At 39.9% G+C, this 22,139-nt stretch overlaps 3 protein-coding genes across 8 annotated transcripts in view; 2 read left to right on the plus strand and 1 right to left on the minus strand.

Annotated features, from left to right (window-relative positions):
- The window catches only part of Fam169a (family with sequence similarity 169 member A), a 57,105-nt gene extending 44,871 nt beyond the window's left edge, over nucleotides 1-12,234 (plus strand). The window contains exons 9-13 of one of the 2 annotated variants that reach the window (XM_042261673.2): nucleotides 1,764-1,803; nucleotides 2,215-2,365; nucleotides 4,180-4,336; nucleotides 7,212-7,412; nucleotides 8,270-8,906. In XM_042261673.2, coding sequence (XP_042117607.2) covers nucleotides 1,764-1,803; nucleotides 2,215-2,365; nucleotides 4,180-4,336; nucleotides 7,212-7,412; nucleotides 8,270-8,812 — 1,092 coding nt within the window. In that variant the 3' untranslated portion in view covers nucleotides 8,813-8,906. Of the gene's footprint in view, nucleotides 1-1,763; nucleotides 1,804-2,214; nucleotides 2,366-4,179; nucleotides 4,337-7,211; nucleotides 7,413-8,269 lie in introns of both variants that reach the window. The other variant, XM_076552101.1, reaches the window with a different exon arrangement.
- A 927-nt stretch (nucleotides 12,235-13,161) lies between these two features.
- Nucleotides 13,162-20,148, minus strand: Nsa2 (NSA2 ribosome biogenesis factor). The gene is made up of 6 exons (XM_006985757.4): nucleotides 20,009-20,148; nucleotides 18,340-18,527; nucleotides 18,099-18,249; nucleotides 15,946-16,125; nucleotides 13,859-14,051; nucleotides 13,162-13,378 (listed from the first exon to the last, which is right to left on the minus strand). The coding sequence occupies exons 1-6, from the start codon at nucleotides 20,009-20,011 to the stop codon at nucleotides 13,311-13,313; spliced, it is 783 nt and encodes a 260-aa protein (XP_006985819.1). The 5' UTR covers nucleotides 20,012-20,148; the 3' UTR covers nucleotides 13,162-13,310.
- Nucleotides 20,149-20,177: 29 nt separating this feature from the next.
- Gfm2 (GTP dependent ribosome recycling factor mitochondrial 2) overlaps nucleotides 20,178-22,139 on the plus strand; it is a 38,026-nt gene continuing 36,064 nt past the window's right edge. The window contains exon 1 of one of the 5 annotated variants that reach the window (XM_006985759.4): nucleotides 20,178-20,302. The gene's annotated coding sequence lies outside the window, so the exon portion shown is untranslated. Of the gene's footprint in view, nucleotides 20,303-20,809; nucleotides 20,830-22,139 lie in introns of those variants that run through there. The other 4 variants (XM_042261669.2, XM_076552096.1, XM_076552099.1 and 1 more) reach the window with 4 other exon arrangements.

The raw sequence follows: 22,139 nt of genomic DNA on the forward strand, positions 1-22,139 counted from the left end.
TTTTATTATACATTTGCCACAGTTAACTTCTTTATAGTCTATAATTAGACTTTAAAATTTCAATTAACAAGCCGGGCGTTGGTGGCGCACGCCTTTAATCCCAGCACTCGGGAGGCAGAGGCAGGCGGATCTCTGTGAGTTCAAGGCCAGCCTGGGCTACCAAGTGAGTTCCAGGAAAGGCACAAAGCTACACAGAGAAACCCTGTCTCGAAAAAAAAAACCAAAAAAAAAAACCAAAAAAAAAAAAAATTTCAATTAACATAATATTTGCATATGCTTATGCAGTATAATGTGACATTTTATTGTGTGTATTATGTAATGATTGGATCAGGATAATTTGCATATCCATCACGTCAAAACAGTTGTCATTTCTTTTACTGGCAACTTTCAAATTCACATAGCTGTATTAGCTGTTGTGAAATACAGGATGAAATTTTTTTTACCTCTAAATTGATCTTGGATGTGTGTGCCTACTGTTGTAGTTCAGTAAGTGTGTAATGGGTGAATGAGTGGATGGTACTTTATAATGGGGTGGATATCAGCAAGAAGTGGATGTTCAGAGATAAAGGTATGGTTCTTGAATACATGAGAGAACTAGATGGTCCATTGTTGGAAACATAAATAAACTGCAGGATAATAATTGCCTTAGTTATTATAGCAAATGATTGAAGGTATGTAGCACAGGATGATTTAAAGGACAGGTAGAGTTCTATGAAAATGGTTGTTAGGACATTTTAGAAGAGAGCATGTAAAAGAAACGTAAGGGATAATTTAAAGATGGCAAGCTTAATATGAAAGAAATAAATTATTGAAAAGTTTAGTTTGTATTCTGTACAGTGATAAACTGTTGATTTAAGAGTTGTTTTTTTTTTTGTTTTTTTTTTTTTTTTGTTTTTTGTTTTTGTTTTTGTTTTTCGAGACAGGGTTTCTCTGTGTAGCTTTGCGCCTTTCCCGGAACTCACTTGGTAGCCCAGGCTGGCCTCGAACTCACAGAGATCCGACTGCCTCTGCTTCCCGAGTGCTGGGATTAAAGGCGTGCGCCACCACCGCCCGGCATTTTTTTGTTTGTTTGGTTTTTTTTTTTTTTTTTTTTTGATTTAAGAGTTTTAAGCAAAGGAATTGCACACTTTGATTGGGAACCATTCTTTTGTTATGTGTAAAGTATTAGATAGGCTGTAGTTAAAGTGTGGAACTTGACCAGGGAAGAAGCTGTTTGGAATTGTTAGATTTAAGATGATAAAGGCCTGGGCTAAAGCAATGGTGAGAAGAAATATAGCTCTGTGAGAGCCTTCATTTAAAGTCAGCAAGCTTTGTGATTGGTTGAGGGATAGATAGGAAGGACTCATTGCTATTACACAGGTCTTTGCTAGAATGACTAATTGCTATTGCCATTAGTGTAGGTAAGGAATAATGTAGGAAATCCAGGTAGAAGTTGGGGAGCTTTATTTGTATGTTTTGATTCATCAGCAATAGTTACCTAAGTGAAGAGAGTGTGCAGAGAAATCCAGGAGAGCAGGTAGCTGTGGACAGAATGCTAAGATACTCCAAGATAAACCTGTAACATTTCAGATCCTTGGATAAATTCTTAAGCTTATAATGAACCAAGGGATATAACATAACCTTTTAATTTAAAGGTGTATTTCTTAACAAAAAGTACTATTTGAATACAGTTAAATATTTTTCTTTGAAACTATGAACAAAATAGGTCTATAGTGAGAAAGCATAGTTAAAACATTAGATTTTAATCTTTATCTCTATTTTAGATCCATTCCCTAAAAGATGCCTTTGCTAGCACTTCTGAAGGTAAGAAAATCAGCTGTTCTTTTAGTAAGTGTTCTCGCTCTGGACTCAGGCCCCCATTACCATGGTTTTACTGTGTGTGAACTCTGGGGGTGCTGTTGAGCCCCTCCTTCTTTCTCGTAACAGAGGGATCATCATGTCTTTACCATTCCCCAAGATCAGTAAGAGAGAGAATGAGTGAAAGAACAGAAACGTAAAGCTCGGGATAATGTACACATACGAGGAGTGGACCCTGGCAGTCATAGATAATGAGACAAAGGCTGACGTTGTTGTCCTAGCTTGATCTGAAGGAAGGAGTAAAACTGTAACGGGGCAGTGGGTGGGTTAAGCTGGTGCAGTTCTTGCATTTCTGTGTGCTGTGATAGGTAGGTAGTCAAGCCAGGAGTCAAGTGCAGTTTTACTGGTTTCCCCCAGGGCCAGAAAAGACGCCTGTTTCCACTCGGCCTCGAAGCAGTCATCTAAAGCGACCAAAGATCGGAAGGCGGTTTCAGGACTCGGAATTGAGTGGTTCTCAAGGGGAAGATGTAAACAGTACCCAGACCTCACCATCGGCCTCAGCAGACAAGTAAGGAGGGAATGGACTTCACTCACAGTGTTTGGTGTGTTGTCGCTTCAGTACTGTTGGTCTCTAGTCCTGAAGGTGGGGCTGCTTTATTGTGGTGCAGCAGGTGTGTTTGCTCAGGAGTTGTGTTTAGGTTCTGCTTCCCAGGACTGTCATCTGAACAGTGTGATGGGAAGGAAGCACAGCCAGGAAGAGGCTGGAATAAACCCGCAGAGGAAACCCCAAATCCTGCAGCTCGGGTGTCAGGTGCTCTTTTTCTCTTGACACTGTCTGATTTGTATTTCTTTTTTCCCCACTTGCTCTTTTTCATTGTGGATATGCATAGGAGTGATTGTGATTATTATTAATCACATGGTGGAGTGGTTATTAGTAATTTTAAGATCAGGTTGTCTTGAAATCTCCTCAGCTGAAGAAATTGTTCCATTATTTTTCAGTTTAGTTTCAGGCAAATCCTTAGGATAGGGGCAGGAGGCAGCCACATTCTTTGCCAAAACAGCACAAGAACGATGTCTAGCCAGTTTACTAAAATTCTTCCCTCTGAAGCCTCTTAAGCAGGATCTCCACAGTCCACATAGTTTTTAGCACTACTGTCTTCCAAGCGCCTACTAGGATGGTCTGTTAAGCTCTGCTTACAGCATTCAACTACTTTCTTAGTCCAGAGATCCAAAGTCTTCCAGATTCCTTTAAAAAAAAAACGATAACGCAGATGATCATGTTTGTCACAGCAGTAGCCCACCCCCCACTACCAACTCCTTAATTCCATCTCTAGTACAGCAGTTTTTTACAAGACCATGGCAAAGTCAGCCTAAGAAGGAAGGGTTCGTTCGGATGTTGGAGTTGTGGAGGGTTAGGAGCCAATATCCATCATAGTAGAGAGGATGGCAGGAAGCAGGCAGGCATGACTCTGGAGCAGCAGTTGAACCTCACATCCATCCACAAACAGGACACAGAGAGCATGCTGGGAGTCTCTGGAAACTTTAAGCCCATACTCATTGACACATCTCCAACAAGGCCTGACCTCCTAATCCTTCCCAAACAGTCCCAGCAACTAGGCACTAAGCATTCAAACATAGGGTCCTGTGGGAGTCATTATTTTTTAAACCACTGCAATACATATTTTCTAGTTCTACCCATTCACTTACAAATTTTATGAGTTCATTTTTCTTTACAGCTGAACAGAAATCCATGGTACATATTTACCACATTTTCACTATCCATTCAAAAGTAAAAGGACATTTAAGTTGTTTCCATTTCCTAGCTATTGTGAATAGAGTGGCAGTGCACATGGCTGAGCAAGTGTCTGTAGAGTATGATGTCAGGTCCTTTGGTACTGTCAAGTAGTCAATCCCTATAATTGTGGACAGAAGCTGTGCACTGAAATTATTGGGCGTCAACTGGGGTGTATGTTCATTCCAGCAGAGTAGATGAAAGATTTAGTTTAAATAGAGAAAATGTAATATTTTTAATTGAACTAAACAACAGGCCAGAAAAAGAACAAATTTATCAGGATGAAAAGATTGGTTTTGGACCTACAGAATCTAATGCTGATGGAATAGCATTTAGTTATCTAAAATGTTACTTTGTTAAGAAGGGATTCTAGGTTGCTGAGGCTGGAGGATTGTGAGTGAGCCCCAAGTCAGGCTGAGCAATTTTAGCCAGACCTTTTTCAAAATAAAAAGGGCCAGGATTGTTCAGTGCTTTGCCTAACTACTGGAGGCCCTGACTTCATCACCTATGCTGTCTCAAAAATGGGATCCTTCAGATTTTACCTTGATCTGTAATAAGAAAAAACAAGAATGTCTTGTTTTGTTTTCTAGAATAGAATGTACTGCACGCACATCAGAGAGCTCAGAAGAACTCCTGCAAGAAGAACCCGAGCAGAGAGTGGTTGAACTTGAAGATGAAAGCAGTGATAAAGATGCCCAGGCCGCACCGGAAGCTCAGTCACGCCTGGAGAAACAAGATGGTGGCAAAGTACGACGTCACTCGTTAAATAAAGCAGAAAACGTCCTTGACCGTGCACGGCTAGAGACAGAAAGCCATGTTCTAGAATTGTGCTTGGTGGTTAAAAAGTACCCATTGGCTGGGATAATGGAAGGCACAGAGGAAGATCCCTCAGTGCATTTTGAATACAGACTGATAAGTGGAATTAAACATACATAAGTACACAGGGTTAAAGCCTGGTAGAACCAGGTAGGGCCCAGGCAGTCCTCAGCTGCCCCTGTACTTTTGTTAGAAGAATTAATAATGAGTTATTTGGATTTGGATTTTTATCTATCTATCTATCTATCTGTCTGTCTGTCTGTCTGTCTATCTATTTTACTTCAGGTGATTTTATAAATTCCTAGAAAAAAATAGGTAAAGTAGTTACAAAACAAAACAACACCCCAAAACAAATAGATAAATTCTCTGTAGCTAAGGAAACTGTTAAATTTGGCTTGATCCTTGAGCTCTTTATATGTGTGTTATTCCTCTCCTCCTTTCCCCCCTCTACCCATTTGTCCTTCCTCTTGGATGTCTTCAGTCCTTTCTACTTTACACGTTCCTTGTTGTTTCGTTTGCACCTGAGTTTCTTGAAAGTCTTTCACCTATTTCCCTAGTGTATACAGTATAAGAATAAAAGTCCTACCAATTTTATTACATTATTTTTTAAGTGTGTATGGGTGTGTTGCCTCCATGTATGTCTGTGCCCCACTTAGGTGTCTAATGCCTACTGCTTTTGAAGGTCAAAAGAGGGGCCAGCCATGGTGGTGCACACCTTTAATCCTAGCACTGGAGAGGCAGAAACAGGTGGATCTCGGTGAGTTAGAGGTCAGTCTGATCTACATAGTGAGTTCTAGGATATCCAGGACTATATAGAAAGACTGTCTCAAAAAATGAAACACAAAAAAGAGGTCATGGGATTCCCTGGACCTGGAGTTATAAACAGTTTAAGTTGCCACGTGGGTGCTGCTGATTGAATCTGGACTCTCTGGAAAAGCAGCCAGTGCTCTTAACTCTGAGAAGCTCTCTAGCACTCTCAGCAATTTTCTTTAAACTGTAATATACAGTGTGTATCATGTAACCTGTGTCATCTGGCAAGACATTGAGCATGTGTTATTACAGCACTCCAGTGACAGCACCATTGGAATTCCAATAGCTTCTATTAGTTGGGGGTGGGTGACTACTTTCCTTTCCTTAAGTTCTATAGTTTTCTGGCTTTGTAACAGTTTAATCTTGGCGAGTTTTATTTTTTGTTCTTGTATATGTATATATGTCCATGTCTCTGCATATATGTTTCAATCATGCTTTTTTCTCCTAAGAGTGTACATTCTGGGAAACTTAGTCTTTTGTTCTTTGACTTTTGGTTCATGGCCTATCTTGTGGGGAGGGGTGGGGGGGGGAGTGCACATACCCGTGTGTACATATGCAGAGGCCAGAGAAGGATGTTGGGTGCCTTTCTCTATTGCTGTCTGCCTTAGTGCTTTGAGATGGGGTCTCTCACTGAACTGAAACTTGCCTTTTATCCAGACTGGCTGGTTAGGCTGGTTGACCAGTGAGTCCAAATCCATTGTCTCTGGTTCCTACTGCTGATAGTTACAGGAACAAGCAGCTGTGTCTGTATCCATTTTAAGTGGATGTGGGGATTTGACTCAGCATACCAAATGCTCCTTAACAACTGAGCTGTCTCCCCAACCCCAGGTCTTTATCTGTAGTGTAGCTTGCCTCCTCATATTTTTGTCATCTTAAATCCAATAATACTTCTGATTTTTTTCTTACGTTTATTTTTAATTATGTGTGTGTGTGTGTGGGGGGGTATTTCTGTGTGTGTGAGCATCTGCATATGAGTGTAGGTGCCCACAGAAGCCATAAGAGGGTGCTGAATCCTCCAGAACCGTAGTTACAGTTGTGAGCCACATAACGTGGGAGCTAGGCACCGAGCTTAGTCCTCTGCAAGAGCAGCATTCACTCTTAACCTCAGCGCCATCTTAATTCTTCCACGTTGAGTCTCCTTTTCTGTTTTGTTCATTTTGTTCTCAAGTCTAAAATGTGAACTGACCTTTTCTTTTTCATTGCCTCTTGCTTTGTGACCACAGTTCTGTCTTACATTCTGTTGTTCTTATTTTCTTCCCTTTAACATTTCTCCACTCTGGTTAGTCCTTTTATGAGTTTACTGTGATTACCTGCTGTTTGTCGTCAACTCTGTACCACTTGGTATAACAGTAAAATGTAGATCAATGATTGAAAATATTCTCTTTTTGTGAGAGAGAATCTCCCTTTATGTGATCCAGTCTGTCCTTAGAATTGCCATTATATTTACTGTTCTCAAACTTGAAATTCTCCTGCCTCAGTCTTCCAGATACTAGGATTATAGTCATACCACCAGGCTCAAAACAAAACAAAGAGAAAGAAGGAATAGATGGAAGGAGCAGGATCTTTTCATTGAATCTCAGACCCACATTGTGTAACCCCTGGGCATCCTGGTGCTGTCCTATCACCAGAGAATAACACGAGTGTGCAGTGTGCGGTCCTTGGGAACTTCCTTTTTGGCGGCGGGGGGTGGGGTGGGGTGGGTGTTTGAGACTGGGTTTTCTCTGTGTAACTGTTCTGGTTGTCCTGGAACTCCTTTTGTAGACCAGGCTGTCCTGGAACTCAGAGATCTGACTGCCTCTGCCTCCTGAGTGCTGGGATTAAAGGTGTGCACCACCACCACCCAGCCCTTGGCGACTCTACTTTGCTGACATTGCCTACTAAGTTCCTCCTCCAGTAAATCTATTGAGAATCCTGGTGGATGACTGGTAGGGACGGACAATGGGTCTTTCTTGAACAGTCAGTTTGTAATCAAACCCTGACTTTCCGCTTGGTGTAGGACGCTGCAGTAGAGCCTGTGAATGGAGAGGTAGTGGATGATGCCCTTAAGACCTCACTTGTAACTGAAGAGGAGGACTCCACCAGTGAAGGTCTAGAAGAAGAGTTAAAAGTTCCATCTTTTAATTCCAGTGAAGAGACTGTGAATGTTGTTCCACTGGTGGCAGACTCTCCAAAAGCTCCTGAGGCGGCACCAGACAAGGTAAGGCAGAATCACCTCATTTTCTATAGGTAATGTTTGCCAGTATTGGTGCCATTAGGTAGAGGTGGAGGATTCAAAATCTTTTCCTCCACCCTAGCAGGTAGTCCTTTAGGAACATTTGTATTTCAGACATACATTTTATATTTGTCTTTCAAGGTTCAATTCCACCCCCACCCCACATCATATCTGCTTTATGGTAACAAAATGAGCACTCTTTTACAGACTTAGGGAAATGATTAGAAAAATTACAAAACATGGTTTACCAAACATTTGAGTGCTTATTATGTGCATTGGTTAGGACCACTATAGTAATTTTGATTATTTTAAATTCAGTAGACAAGCTAAAGAAAAGCTTGATGGGATATTTAAAAATTAATTTGGTTTTGAATATTTCAGTTTATGGCTAAAAGACATGTATAGTAATGCTCTCTAAGTGTCTTCCTGAGGTTGGGGAATGAAACTCCCATCACCCTGACTGCTACTGTCTAATGAAACCAGTTAGACTGAGCGAGGGGTAGTGGGTAGCACAGTGTTGTCCCAAGAGATTCTTCGTTCTGGCTCTAGTAACACCAAGACTTAGAGGCAATTGATGGTTTGGGAGAATCTTGAAGTGTAAAGTGTCTTGGATACTCTTTCTTATAAGTATTGTATTATACTTGCCATGAAACAATTCAGAAGAAATTGAGTTGAATTTAGAATATGCACTCATTTGTAACAAAAGTAATCAGTATTGAGTTCTTTATACAGAAGTTTAGTGACATTGAGAATGGTTCATTTTAGAACTATATTGTAAAACTGTTGAGCTTTATTTATATTTATTTATTTATTTATTTATTTATTTATTTATTTATTTTCAGACCTCACCTGTTTCTGACTCAGAAATGTTGACAGATCAAGGCTCATCTGATGATAAAGGACATACTGAAGAAAAGCTGTCCCTAGTTTCAAAAAAGAAAACACATTTGGGGAGCTCAGACAATGTCAGCACTCTGCCAAATGAAGAAAAGTCGGACAGTGGTTTTCCAAATTCTGCAGGAGTGGACTTTGCTGAAGAGCCCGTCCCTGAGAATTTATCACCCAAGACTACATCCTCACTGGAGGAGCAGGGTGAGGAGGGGGGCCCGGAGGCCCAGGAAACACCTGCTGCTCAGAGTTCTCTGGTAGAGGTAGAACTGGAAGATGTGCCATTTCCACAGAATGCAGGACAGAAGAACCAGTCAGAGGAGCAATCCGAAGCGTCTTCTGAGCAACTGGACCAGTTTACACAATCAACCGAGAAAGCTGTGGATAGCAGCTCAGAGGAGGTAGAAGTGGAAGTTCCTGTAGTAGACAGGCGGAATTTGAGAAGAAAGGCCAAAGGGCATAAAGGACCTGCCAAGAAGAAAGCCAAGCTGTCCTGAATGAGGAAGACATGCGTATGATACATCTCTTCTTTGTAATGTAGTTGTTGTTTTTACCATGGTAATTAATAAACAGCGTGGGGCATAGGATAAATTCTAAAATTTCAGTTTGAACTTATTTACAAATGCAGGTTTCTCTCTTCCCTTTAGGATTCACCATTCTAATTTTTTCAGGCTATTTTCTGTAAGTAACTTTTATTTTTATGAACCATGTGTCAATTTTGGGAATCCATGTCATATATTTTTCCTTAGCAGGTAGAACATCTAATCATTAGTATTTTAAAAATTAAAAAACGAGTAGACTTTCTAACACAAAAATCATAGAAATCTTTTATACTAAGGGTTTTAATGGTAAAACTTGGCAAGGGTTCTCAAAGTTTTTTTTTTTTTTTTTTTTTTGGTTTTTCGAGACAGGGTTTCTCTGTGTAGTTTTGCGCCTTTCCTGGAGCTCACTTGGTAGCCCAGGCTGGCCTCGAACTCACAGCGATCCGCCTGGCTCTGCCTCCCGAGTGCTGGGATTAAAGGCGTGTGCCACCACCGCCCGGCTCAAAGTTTTAACTTAGTATCAAACTAGTCTCCATTTTTTAAAGTGTAGGCATACATAAACAAAAATGTGTCAGTAAATTAAATATACTCTCAAGTGAGAGGACAAAAATAGAAGTTTATGGTCAGTGAAGATGATTGTTTTGGTTTTTATTAGTTGTAGATAGTTTTTTCAACATCTGTGGAGAAGTACACACACAGGCTAGCTTTCATTTCATCAGACATTAACAGTACTGTTAGAGACTTAACTGTGGTATGTGGGTAATTTAAAATTCCACCTGAAGTATTAGTTTGCTATAATTTTTAAGTTTTACTGTATATTTGAAGATGCTGAAAAACTTGAGTACACTTTTATCTTTAATCTGGTAAACACCCCAAATAATTGAATTTAGAATGTAGTTTAATTTGGACTGTGGTCCTGATCACAGAAACTTTTTCTCCTACCCAGTTAATGAGTACTGCAGAAGTACAGGCGCCTTCCTAAGCCTGCTTAATCCCTCACTGCTCTTTAAGTCACTGTGCTTGTTCTGTTAAGAGTTCCTTCTAGCTTGCAGTTCATACCCTTGTGTCCGTTTTGGGATAGGTTTAGAAACACTGACTTTAGACCTACCATATGAGATGTGCAAATGCCTACATTCTGATTTTGCTGTCCCTTTGGATCTTGTGTGCTTTTGATGTATTCTGAGTATGGGCTGCAGGCTACCTGTGTGTGTACTTTATTGCCTTGGCAAGAGCATCTGATTTTTTTATAGAGGGGGAAAGCCTGGTCATTTCTTCATGACATTTGGTTTCAAAATGAACAAAATGATTATCTTTAGAATCCATAGAGAATCTGTCAGTACTACTTTGGAAGTACCATGTATTGATTTACACTTAAGTTGGAGACTATTCTGAAACCATTTAGATTCGTTTTTTAAAGATTGTACTTTGTGAGAGAAATGTCTGGACTTTGTGTCCTTATTTGAGATGCTGTGAGGTTTTGTTCCATTCATTCAGTCTTCATTCAGTCAGGTGATCTGGTAATGTCATGTCTTATGTTTTATTTAGGGATGCTGGTATTTTAGAAAAGTCTAATTAAAGTCTTTAAGCAGACCAAATAGCAAACTCTTCTATGTTAGAACACTTTCATATACCTGTTTTAATTTTTGGTTAGAAGCTAGTTAGATGATTTCATTCTAAGTGAAAATTATAGCATTTTTCTCAATAAATGTTAAGTTAAAAGAATAGATATGGCTAATTGATGAATTTGCCAAATGCTGATGCTGTTTTACACATTTAGAGAAACTTGTTACTATCTCAACTAGAGATAGTAACTGAAGATTCTCTTAAGATTCAGAAACTTAATCTAGTTTTTTTAATGCACATTAATAAATTCTTGTAGGTATTTTTGGCTATTGTTCCCTTTAATTTACATTCTGTACATGAGTGTTTTTAAGAGATTGCACCCACTGGCAGCTCGATTTGTGAATAGTCTCTTGAGTTAAAGAAACATATTCACATATCACACTGGAGACTAGCAGTATAAACTTATACTTATCAAACTTGTTTGGTATAAATGGAATTTAAAGCAATTTCAAAACATTTTATTTAGCAAACAAGAAAACTTATTGTCTGTGACAGAAGTTAATGTTTAGAGATCACAGGAAAAAGCTGGAAAAGATCTTTTATATTCAGTAACATACTGATTATATAAAATTATATAAAATTTCTAACAAAATTTATGTTCAGTAGGGAACCAGAATAAACTTAGATACTTGTAGTTTTTGCAAGGCATTAGGAAGACTGCTTGCTGTGATTTCAAGCAGCTATTTGTTGAGTGGTCATATTCTGTAGTCTCTTGTGAACTGGTACTTGTTTAGAAGTCATATTTGTGGAGGATGTTCCCTTCTGGTGTATATACATATATATTTCCTTATATAATATAAAGCAGATGAGTATTAGCAAAATTTTAGTTCTACTTTCAAACTTAAACTACTGTTAGACCACACAAAAAATTAACTTATTTAAGAATTTTATTGTAAAGATCCTTTACAACTTTAAAGATGCAGAGATTCTATTATGATTTTTTTAATGAAATCAAATAATAGCATGACCTAGAATGTCAGTCTTCTACGTATGTTCACATTCTTCTACTTTAATGTGTCTACTTTCATATTTCCATTGGTTTGCAGAATAAGGAGGACATCTAGTCATTAATGGCTTACTTTTAACAGATGACTACAATGTTAACTGAGATGGTTTGTGACTTTGGAGTAGTATTCTTTTCAGCCCTTTCTACCAACTAAACATCTGCTCTAAGGTTCTTCCCTTTGGGATCACCTTCTAAGGTGTGGTCATACCAGTAACTGAAAGATTTTAATGTAAATAAAGAACTTATACTAACACTACTCATGTAACCGTATTTTAGAAAGCAACTTCTGCTTTTTATGTCCATTAACAATCTGGTGTTTTTGGTGTGGTCTGTTACATACGTCATGCTTGTTTTCATACTTCCTACCATGCTTTTTTTGGTACAAGATAGTTTGCTGTTTTTAGTTCTAAAAAAAATAAGCAAATCAGCTTCAGCAGTACCCACTGATTACCTTTCACCTTCTGTAACTTAAGTGAATAAGTCATACATTACCCGTTTTTATTGGTGGGAAATGTTAAAAGCTAATGGAAAGAAAGGTCCTGAGGTGATTCTGTCTGTACCGAAGGGTCATTTACTAACCTTCCTTTTCATTTAACATTTTTGTATGTTCTAAAACTTAGCGGGGGAAATGATGTATCATTCACAGTATCAAGTCTTACTGGAGAATTTATCATTGGTTTCCTTGCTAGCCCCCCCCCTCCCCCCTTAATGTTTAAAGTAGTAATTAAACCTATATTTTGTGATTGTTTTCTGGTCTGTGTTTTCAATTTTTCTTTTTCCCCTGAGTTTCATCCATAAAGATGTGCTTATTGTATTAGACACTGAATGAGTCTGTTAAAGGCATAGCCAATCACAATGGCTATTATTATGAAGGCAGACTTAAAGAACAGTTTAAAGCAAATGTGATATACAGACACTTTCTGAAGCTCAAAGCCATGATCATGGGATTCATATGTCACAAAAGAGCTTGAATTATGTTACAACTCCAAATCATAAGTGCTGCATCTCAGGTCACTAGTACATAGTCTAGAATTATCTAACCAAGTTTTAACATCATTGTGGCAATATAAATGCAATATCCTATTTTTAGAATATAGAAAATGGTAGAGGTACACTTGAGTTCACGGAAGTACTACATAAAGTATTAATTACAAGTGGAATTTTTTTTGGTCTAATTTACCTTCTCACATACTTTTAATGTAGTATTTTATAAACTTAAACATTACCACTAGTTTAAAATGCTCCATTTTTCTGCCGGGCGGTGGTGGCGCACGCCTTTAATCCCAGCACTCGGGAGGCAGAGCCAGGCGGATCTCTGTGAGTTCGAGGCCAGCCTGGTCTCCAAAGCGAGTTCCAGGAAAGGCGCAAAGCTACACAGAGAAACCCTGTCTCAAAAAAAAAACCAAAAAAAAAAAAAAAAAAAAAAAAAAAAAAAAAATGCTCCATTTTTTTAAGGATTAATGGCAACGAGATGGAAAATACTTGAACAAATTCCTAGCCTACCCACTAAGTGTTTGTTATCTTTATGGGTCCTTCAAACTACACGGTGGATTTCCAGTAATGACAGACCTGCGCTGCTGTCTGCACACTCTGTTCACATCTATCTGTATGTGTGCTATTCCGTCACTAACATTTATCAACACGTAAGCCCTCAGGCACCAAACAGTAGACGGACTAACTGTACAACTGAGCAGTTTTTATTTTTCTTTCCAATGTAATAAATAGCCCTTCATGACTGCAGAGGGGGCAGCTTGGTAGTAGTCACAAACCACAGTGATGGTGTCTTGCTACAGGTGGGTAGTCTTCAGTAGATAGAAGTCACTATCAAACCAGCAAGACTGCATTTATGCACCCATCGTTTTCAGGATTGTTGGTAACCTGGGCATACTTTCCTGTGGAAAACAAGACCCAAAGGAAGAAAAGAAAGTTTAAGAAAAATAACTTTAGAGAATAAAACTTTTGTCTAAAATATTTCTAACTACCATATTTAATAAATAAGAAGATAAGTAAATTGAAGATCAAGTTGTACTCTAAGTTTATGTAAACAATGTTCAAAAAAAGCAGCCAGCTCCAATTTATCAATACATTATATTAGTGTCTACTTTCCATGATAACTTATTTTGCTTTAATAAATTTCTAATCAATTTAACAACCAGTTTTAAACAATATCTTCCTTTTCAAACAACATCTAAGTTTGGGGATAGTCTGGGCAGTAAAAGCAGAGACTAAATCAATGAGGAAAGACCTCATCTCTCTACCACCAACATACCTGACTCTTCCACATTAGAAGAAAATTGTATGCTTTGATCACTTAGATAAGTGATTGCGTCAGGACTCTAGGAAAGCAACCCCATATTTAAACTTTTACTTACCCCAAATAACCTTGCCTCCTTGTGTCACGAGGCCCAGCTCGCTCACGTTCACTTCAATAACTGTACCTTTGGTGATCACACCCAGAGTTGTATATAATGGGGATGATGGATTCTTTTTCACACCAAGTATTGGCAGGCAAAATGTAGCTTTCAGCTCAGGATGTGTGACATGGGCTTTTTTGAAACGCAGGCCCTAGTAAGTCAACCATAAGAATGAGTCCAAATGGTAAACAGGGTCTTCAGAATCCTCATCTTTTCTAATCATCTCAACTAGGGGATAAATCATGTCTTAAAAGATCAGATAAGATACTAATGTTTTTACAGACTAAATATCTCAGTGGATAAATGTGGGAAAAAGTACGCAGACTCCAAAAGGTTTTCCTATGTAACAGTATTCTGTCAATACTTGTATTTTTCTTTTCCTCATTACTACACTTACTGAAGGCTTACTATATGCCAGAGCTCACAATAAGCTCATTTATACATGACAACCTTAAAAGAGCCCTCCATCTTCACAATGACTAAGGAAACAAGGGTCTGCAGGCTTGAATTTTGTTTCTAGATTAAATCATGTGGTATATGGAATCAAGCCCACAGGTTCCAATTTCAAATTCCAAATACATGAACTACCTTTAGAGAGGGGGAAGAAAGAGGGACAGGAAGGTGTTAGTTTTCTTTATGTAGATGGCAATATGATTCAAAGATCAGAGAATATTCCGAGAGGTCCTGTTATAGACCTGAATGGGGACCTATCAGTACAGTCCTTTAAATGTCAGCACACTATGCAGCCTTGCTTTATTACCTGTGAGGGGATGGAAGGAAAATGATGTCAAGTTAAGAGTGAGTAAATGTTGTGGGCTCTGCCGGCCAGGCAGGTACCCGTGGTGCAGTAAGTGAGCTGGGGAGTGAGGATCTGCACTGCTGATGGGAAGAGCATGGCTGCTGGCAGTGACTGCAGCATGTGAACCCATGACGAGAATTCAGATTGAGCATTAGGATCAACACCCCAACAGTCCTGTTTCCAAGCAGGCTAGACTTATGATGGTACATTAAGTCTCTAAAAGGATTCTGAAAAATCAGTTCCACATTTTTCAAAGCAAGAGGGGAAATTGTAGGTAGGGGATTAGTTTGTGGAGATACTGTCATTACTGCTATCAACAGAAATTAAGCCACTTTTATAGTTCCTTAGAAAAGTAAAAATGAGAGCCGGGCGGTGGTGGCGCACGCCTTTAATCCCAGCACTCGGGAGGCAGAGCCAGGTGGATCTCTGTGAGTTCGAGGCCAGCCTGGGCTACCAAGTGAGTTCCAGGAAAAGGCGCAAAGCTACACAGAGAAACCCTGTCTCGAAAAACCAAAAAAAAAAAAAAAAAAAAAAAAAAGAAAAGTAAAAATGGTTACATATAGAATATACTCAAAAGGAGTGAAAAAGATATTTACCTCACTAAACTTCAGCTATGTCCAATGCTTTTTAGGTCTTTTGGCTAAGACCAAATGTAAGCAAACATCCTTTTTGTTTGTTTTTTGAGACAGGGTTTCTCTGTGTAGTTTTGGTGCCTGTCCTGAATCTCACTCTGTAGACCAGGCTGGCCTCAAAGTCAGAGATCCGCCTACCTCTGCCTCCCAAGTGCTGGGATTAAAGGTGTGCACCACGCCCACCTGGTGTAAGCAAACACTCTTACTCAATTGTCTAATGTGCTGATATCAAAGGCCCGTGCTTGAGGCCTAGCACTTCAGGCATATAGCATCTTACTTGTTGATGAATAAGGAAAATATGACTATAAAAAAATGAAGAGCCTAAAGTATCATGTTTAAATATAAGAATCCACTGGCAATGTGTTATAAAAATTCTTTCAAATCTATTATGAATCTGAAGTTAAGATTCAGTGTAGATTCAGGGGAAAATGCTAAGTAATTCCACTAATGACTTAAAAATAGCACAAAATGCTATCCAAGCTGTTTTTCATCACAAAATGCTGGCCAAGCTGTTTTTCACATCAATTTTAGCAATTTCAGGCAACTGAACTACACTACCAAGAATATTTAATAAGGGGCTAACATTAAGTCATCACACTCTCACAGAAACTTACCATTGGCCTAATGAATCTTTCATATTTAGGAGGTTTTCTTGTAAAACCATCACCAACAAAGCAGACTTTAGTAACCATCCTCTTCCATGCCTTCTTTTTTCTTTTTCCTGTTCGAATAACTTTCAATACTTCTGTTTCTCCTTGGGCACGAACTTTGGGTAGAGGGACTTCCCATTTTCCCTAAAAGTGTGTGTTTACATTGTAAGGAGAGATAGTAAGTCAGGTGTTTCAGTCAGAGGAGGAGACTCGCCTCACCTGAACTACTCAGCACACTGCAGCTGCTGTTCAACTGTTTGAGAAGTCTGTGCTATCTCCTCACAAGCCATAATTAAGCAAACCAGTTAAGTTCGTACATCCTGAATACATTAAATAAATGATCTGGTTCATACATCGTTACAGACCCAAAATATATCCCACTAAAGCAACGACTTAAACACATGGTATGTCCTTGTTACTAGTTACAAGCACACTACTAGAGAACAGATTCCACCTAATTTCTTTGTATTTTTCCCTAAAATGGACTTTGAGCCTAATCATCAGATGTTTTGTACCATCCAGAATACACAGACACACAAAACAAAACCTCCAAAGCTACAGCAGTGTAAGGCAATGGAGAAAAATCTGGACTAATATTACTAAGACGTGGGTTCTAGAAGCAACTTGACCTGACAGCCAAGAATGACTTACAATCCCTTGCACTCTAGTCTCTTTTATTTGCAGTTAGACTAATTCAATCTATTGAGTGGATAACCACTACTAGTCACACCATTCTAATTTGAGATATTTACAAATTGAAAAAAAAAAACTTTTAATACTGTGTATTTTCCTATTGGATATTTATTTATTTATTTATTTAGGTTTTTCGAGACAAGGTTTCTCTGTGTAGTTTTGGTGCCTTTCCTGGAACTCACTCTGTAGACCAGGCTGGCCTCGAACTCACAGAGATCCGCCTGGCTCTGCTTCCCAAGTGCTGGGATTAAAGGCGTGCACCACCACCGCCCAGCCTTATTAGATTTCTTAAATCAATCTATTCAGTTACTTAAAAATATCTGTGCTCTTTCTGAACTGGGACAGAATTTTAGCTAGTTTGTCCATAACTGTAAAAGGTATGCTAAAAGAACGTTTGAATTTTTATTTAGTTAAATCCCTTTGGAAAATTTCCACTAGAACCAATTTTGGCACTGTAAGGCTAGAAAAACAAAGTTGTGTTTTTCTCTCTGTAGTACAGCATCAGGGATTTTCAAATGTAGAAGTCGTTAACTACCGAATTTTTTTTTTTTTTTTTTTTTTTGGTTTTTCGAGCCAGGGTTTCTCTGTGTAGCTTTGCGCCTTTTCCTGGAACTCACTTGGTAGCCCAGGCTGGCCTCGAACTCACAGAGATCCGCCTGGCTCTGCCTCCCGAGTGCTGGGATTAAAGGCGTGCGCCACCACTGCTCGGCAACTACCGAATTTCTAAGGTTCACTACTTACTTTGTTTTTAATTAAAAGATATATGGCATTCTAATGGCTTGCAGGGTCTCATGTAGACGAAATTGGTTTCAAGTTTGCTATTTGCCCAAGGATGACTTGAACTTCTGATCCTCCTGCCTCTCCCTTCCCCCAAGTGCTGGGTTTACAGACAAGCTAGGGAAACACTATCAACTGAGCTACACCCACAGCTCCCTGATATATTTTCTTAAAACTCTAAAATTTTTTCACCTGGGATATATCAACCTTGGTGACAAGACCACAAGTTTTTTTCTATCAAACTAAATTTACAAAATTGTGGCTGGAGAGATGGCTTAGCAGTTAAGAGCCTTTAAAATGCTGCTTTTCAGAGAACCTGGGTTCAGTTCCCAGCACCTACACAGCAGCTCATAACAATAATTCCAGTTCCAGAGAGTCTGACATCATCTGGCCTTTGTTGGCGTCATGTGGTGTCATAAATACACACACACACACACACACACACACACACACATAAAATAAAAATAAGCAAATCTTGACTTCTCATCATCAAAATAAAAAATTTACGAAATGTTCTAAGACTTCAATATCCAAATAATGGTACTAATAGTTTCCCTAAATGTTCCAAATTAAACTGGAGATAAACCTAGAACTTCAAATTTTAATTAATATTTCTCTCAGGTAAAAACAATTTTTTTGTTGCTTACCGCCTTCTCTTTCCGTTTCTGCTTAATCATGTTGGAAAGTACTTTTGCTCTAGACTGTCCCTCTCTGTCCAGCAGATAGGCAGGTACTGCTCCCTGTGGGGTCTTTTCATCATCCTTTTGTTTGGTGTTTCTCTTTTCATGCATCTTAATACTAACAGGAAGGAAAGAGATTCAGAATGTGTTTGGTAATTATTACCCAATGGGTGTTACCTGATCATGAGAGTCAGATGGGACCACTTACGTCTTTTTCATTTGTATTTTCTCGGCATGGCGCTGTTTGTGGTAGAGCTTAGCCTTCAGGCCAATCATTTTTTTTGCCTTCTTTGAACGTTCATGGGCCTCCCGACTTTCTTTCTTTCTCTTTTTCTCATGGTAATCCAAACGATATCCATAGCGTTTACGGTGTAATTCAATATATTCATTTTGTGGCTGTAATGATTTAAGAAAGGTTACTTTGACTCTAGCACTATTACCCACTCAAATGATGTAAATTATATATATTTTAACCTTGGACATCGTTCATGTGTTTACACTTGCATGAATCTCAGGAAAAGCTACTGTTCAATGAAGGGATTTATCCAAAATCTAAAAAAGATGAGGAAACTACAAGACTTCATTCTTTCTTCTATGGACAATAATGTAAATTATTTTCAGGTTTTTTTTTTTTTTTTTTTAAAGAAAATTTGTCAGTTTTACCAAAACACAATTTACATAAAACAAAATTTGCCATTTTCAGTTGTCGGTGTGTAGGTAACCATTACAACCAAGATGGCATATTTATTTTCCATCACCCCAAAACGTCCTTTGGTGCTACTATGAAGTCTGTCTTCTTTCCCCATCTTCAACCTTGTATTTTTTTCCTTTTCTTTGGTTTTTGTTGATGGTTTCTGTGTAGCCCAAGTGGTCGCAGAACTCAGAGATCCACCACCTCTGCCTCCGTAGTGCTGGGATTAAAGACGAGAGCCAGCACGGCCAGCACAACTTTATATCGTTTACTTTTCCCCAGTGAATGCAATCTACAAAACATACAGCCTTTTGCATCAGGCTTCTTTCAACTGGAATAAACCCTTGTGTTTATCAGTGCTTAAATATTTTATCATGATGGGTAGTGTCCCAGTGTGTGGACAAAAAAAACCTCATTTGTTTGTCCCCTGACCAGATGATGAATATTTGGACTTTTTTCCCTTTGGTGATTAGGAATAAAGATGCAATAAATACAGTTGGATCCAGATCTCTATACGGAAACTGTCTACTGCTATATTGTCTTTCGTGGTGGGTGTATCATTTCGCTCGTTGTCAGAACTGTATGGGATCCCTTTGCATCTTAAATAGTTTCATTTTATTAATGAGATAGTGAAACTGTGGTCAGCAATTATTTATATTTTGAACCCACAAAATAGTGACAGTAATGCTAAGAAACAAACCCAGTACGGGTGGTGTTTCCAACTGCCATCACATAAACTGTGCAGCAGCTACAAGAAAGGTATGAGGCATTCCGTTTTGTAGAGAAATACCCAGAATAGGCAGGCAGTCGGGACGGGTAGGTTTGGTGCCGTAAATTACTTGCTGTATGGTTTTTTGCAAAGACTGTAGGTTTACTACTGAGCAGTAAAATGGTGTGATGCCACTGATGCTCATTGTACAGGGTTAGTGTCACAAGCCATTAGGCTGGCACTGACGCCACGCTAGCACGCTGAGGACTTCAGTAGTGAACTCTGTCTCTCTTGTGTTCCCCGTCCCGAAGCGCAGCATTCGCTCCGGGAGTCGACATCAGGCTCCACAGCGTCCGGGAGTCGACATCAGGCTCCACAGCGTCTCAGTTCCGCCCACCACCGTCCTCCCGCCCCGACAGTCCAACCACGCTAACCCCCCACGGCCTCCGTCGCCAGCGCCCGAGGCGACCTCCTTACCATGATGACAGCCGCGGAGCAGCCGTCCGCGACCTCCCGGGGGCCAAAAACTTTCTGGGTCTCGCTGCTCCACGAGCCCACTTGGCGTAAGGCGGAACAGGAAAGGGCAACCCTTTAACGACGCCGGGGGAAGCGCGAGCGCCACACAGCCGTTCCCAGGCGGACGGCTCTCCGCCCCTAGGCAGGAGAGCGGAAATTGCTCGCAGGCCATATTTAGCTGACGCACCACCGGAAGTGGAGGAGGGTGCTGCTTGTGGCTCCGCCGCCCGGAATGTCTGTAGGTTCATTCTGCAGGTATGAGGGTGGTTTAAGCGGTGGGGCGTTGTAAGGTGAGGCCGCTGGCAGTTGAGGAGTGGCGGGCGCCCCTTGCTCCCCGCAGTCTGGCGGAGAGGAGCTAGTCGTTGGTGCACGACCAGGTGCCCTGTGGGTGCCACGCTGTGCAGCGGCGACCCGGTCTTCTGCGGGGCGCTGCTGACCTCGTAGCTGCGGCTGAGAGCTGGCCACAGAAGCCCCAGCCTGCAGAATTAGGGACGTTTTTCTTCATCCTTCATCAAGGGCGACTGATCCTTCTGTGTCTGTCCCGTCGCTAATGTGTGCACCATTCATGGACATTTATTACGTGGAAAGTAAAACTGCTGGGCCAACTGCCAGGAGAGCAAGAGATAATTTTGGTTTTGTGGAGGCTCAGGACTGAATTCCCTAAATTCTTGAGTCCCTTTTTTTTTAAATCCGGGAATTAGGACCTGAGCGGACTTGGACAAACTGACCCTCGAGTGCCGAGAAGGAATTCCCAACTTGGGGCAGTTAGTTCTTTCTATGCTGTGAGTCCCAGAGGTCTAACTCAGGTTGTCAGGCTTGATGGCGAGCGCCTTTACCTGTTGAGCTATCTTGGTGGCCCCAATCATGTAATATCAAAATCATTAATATCACCATTGTTCTCCTCACACAAAGTCTTAAGTCTTGACAGACTGTCAAGCCCATATTAGTAGATGATAATTTTCCCGAATTCTCATTGTCACTTAAAGGCTTGAACTTGTGGCAGTATATAAATGGTAGTTGCTTTCTTTGAAATGAATTATGTCAGTTGGTTATTGATAAATTTCTAAGTATCTTAAGTCTGACTATCCTAGTTTGTCTAAGAGCAATTCTCCAAGTAAACCGTGCTCCATTAAAAAAAAAAGTGGCTGATTAGCTTCCAACATAGTCAACATCCTTTGATTTCACTGTCTGTTAAAAATAAGTTATAATTAAGGGTTAAGATTTAATGGAGGGGGTCTGGAGAGATGGCTCAGAGGTGAAGACTGGCTGCCCCTCCAGAGGTCCTGCACTCAAAGCCCAGCTACCACATGGTGGCTCACAGCCATCTGTAGTGAGATTTGGTGCCCTCTTCTGACCTTCAGGGACACATGCAGGCAGAACACTGCATAATAAACAAATCTTTTAAAAATGATTTAATGGAAGAATTTTTACTGTATCAAGCATATTCTTTTAAAAAACATAATTTTTATTTGAGACATTTATACATGCATACAATTTTTTTTTTTTGAGACAGGGTTTCTCTGTGTACCCGTGGCTGTCCTGGTACTCATTCTGTAGACCAGGATGGCCTCAAAGTCACAGAGATCCACCTGCCTCTGCCTCCCCAAGTGCTGGGATTAAAGGTGTGCGCCACCACCGCCGCCCGGCCATACAGTGTAATTTGATCATACCCACTCTCAACTCCTCCCAGATCCATCTTTCACGCTAACAATCATATTCATCTTTTTAGTTTGAAAAAGATTTCTCTGTATTGTTTTTAATAATGATGTGTTTGTATGGGAATGTGCACATGAGTGCTGGTGCTTGTGGAGATGACGGAGGTCAAAGATGTCAGAATTTCTGAAGCTAGAGTCACCGACATTTGTGAGCTGCCAACGCGGGTGCTGTACTTCAAACTGAACTTAGGTCCTCTGCAAGAACAGCACACATTCTTAACCACTGAGCAATCTTCAGCCCAGCATGCATATTCTTGATTGAAATTATTAAACTAGTTGTTTGATCATTAATAATATAGCAACTGATAATATATTCTATTTTTTTCTTCCCAGCAAGCGTGTTTGAGACAAGGCCTCTTTATAGTCCTGGCTGTCCT

Source organism: Peromyscus maniculatus, chromosome 15 (assembly GCF_049852395.1).
Source record: "Peromyscus maniculatus bairdii isolate BWxNUB_F1_BW_parent chromosome 15, HU_Pman_BW_mat_3.1, whole genome shotgun sequence".
In the NCBI taxonomy this organism is placed as follows: Eukaryota; Metazoa; Chordata; class Mammalia; order Rodentia; family Cricetidae; genus Peromyscus; species Peromyscus maniculatus.

Coding starts and splice junctions, on each gene's coding strand:
- Nsa2 (XM_006985757.4), bottom strand. Junction 16,126..18,098: donor AGAAACGGAAAGAGAAGGCG/GTAAGCAACAAA, acceptor ACACACTTTTAG/GGAAAATGGGAAGTCCCTCT. Junction 13,379..13,858: donor AGGAGGCAAGGTTATTTGGG/GTAAGTAAAAGT, acceptor TGTTTTCCACAG/GAAAGTATGCCCAGGTTACC.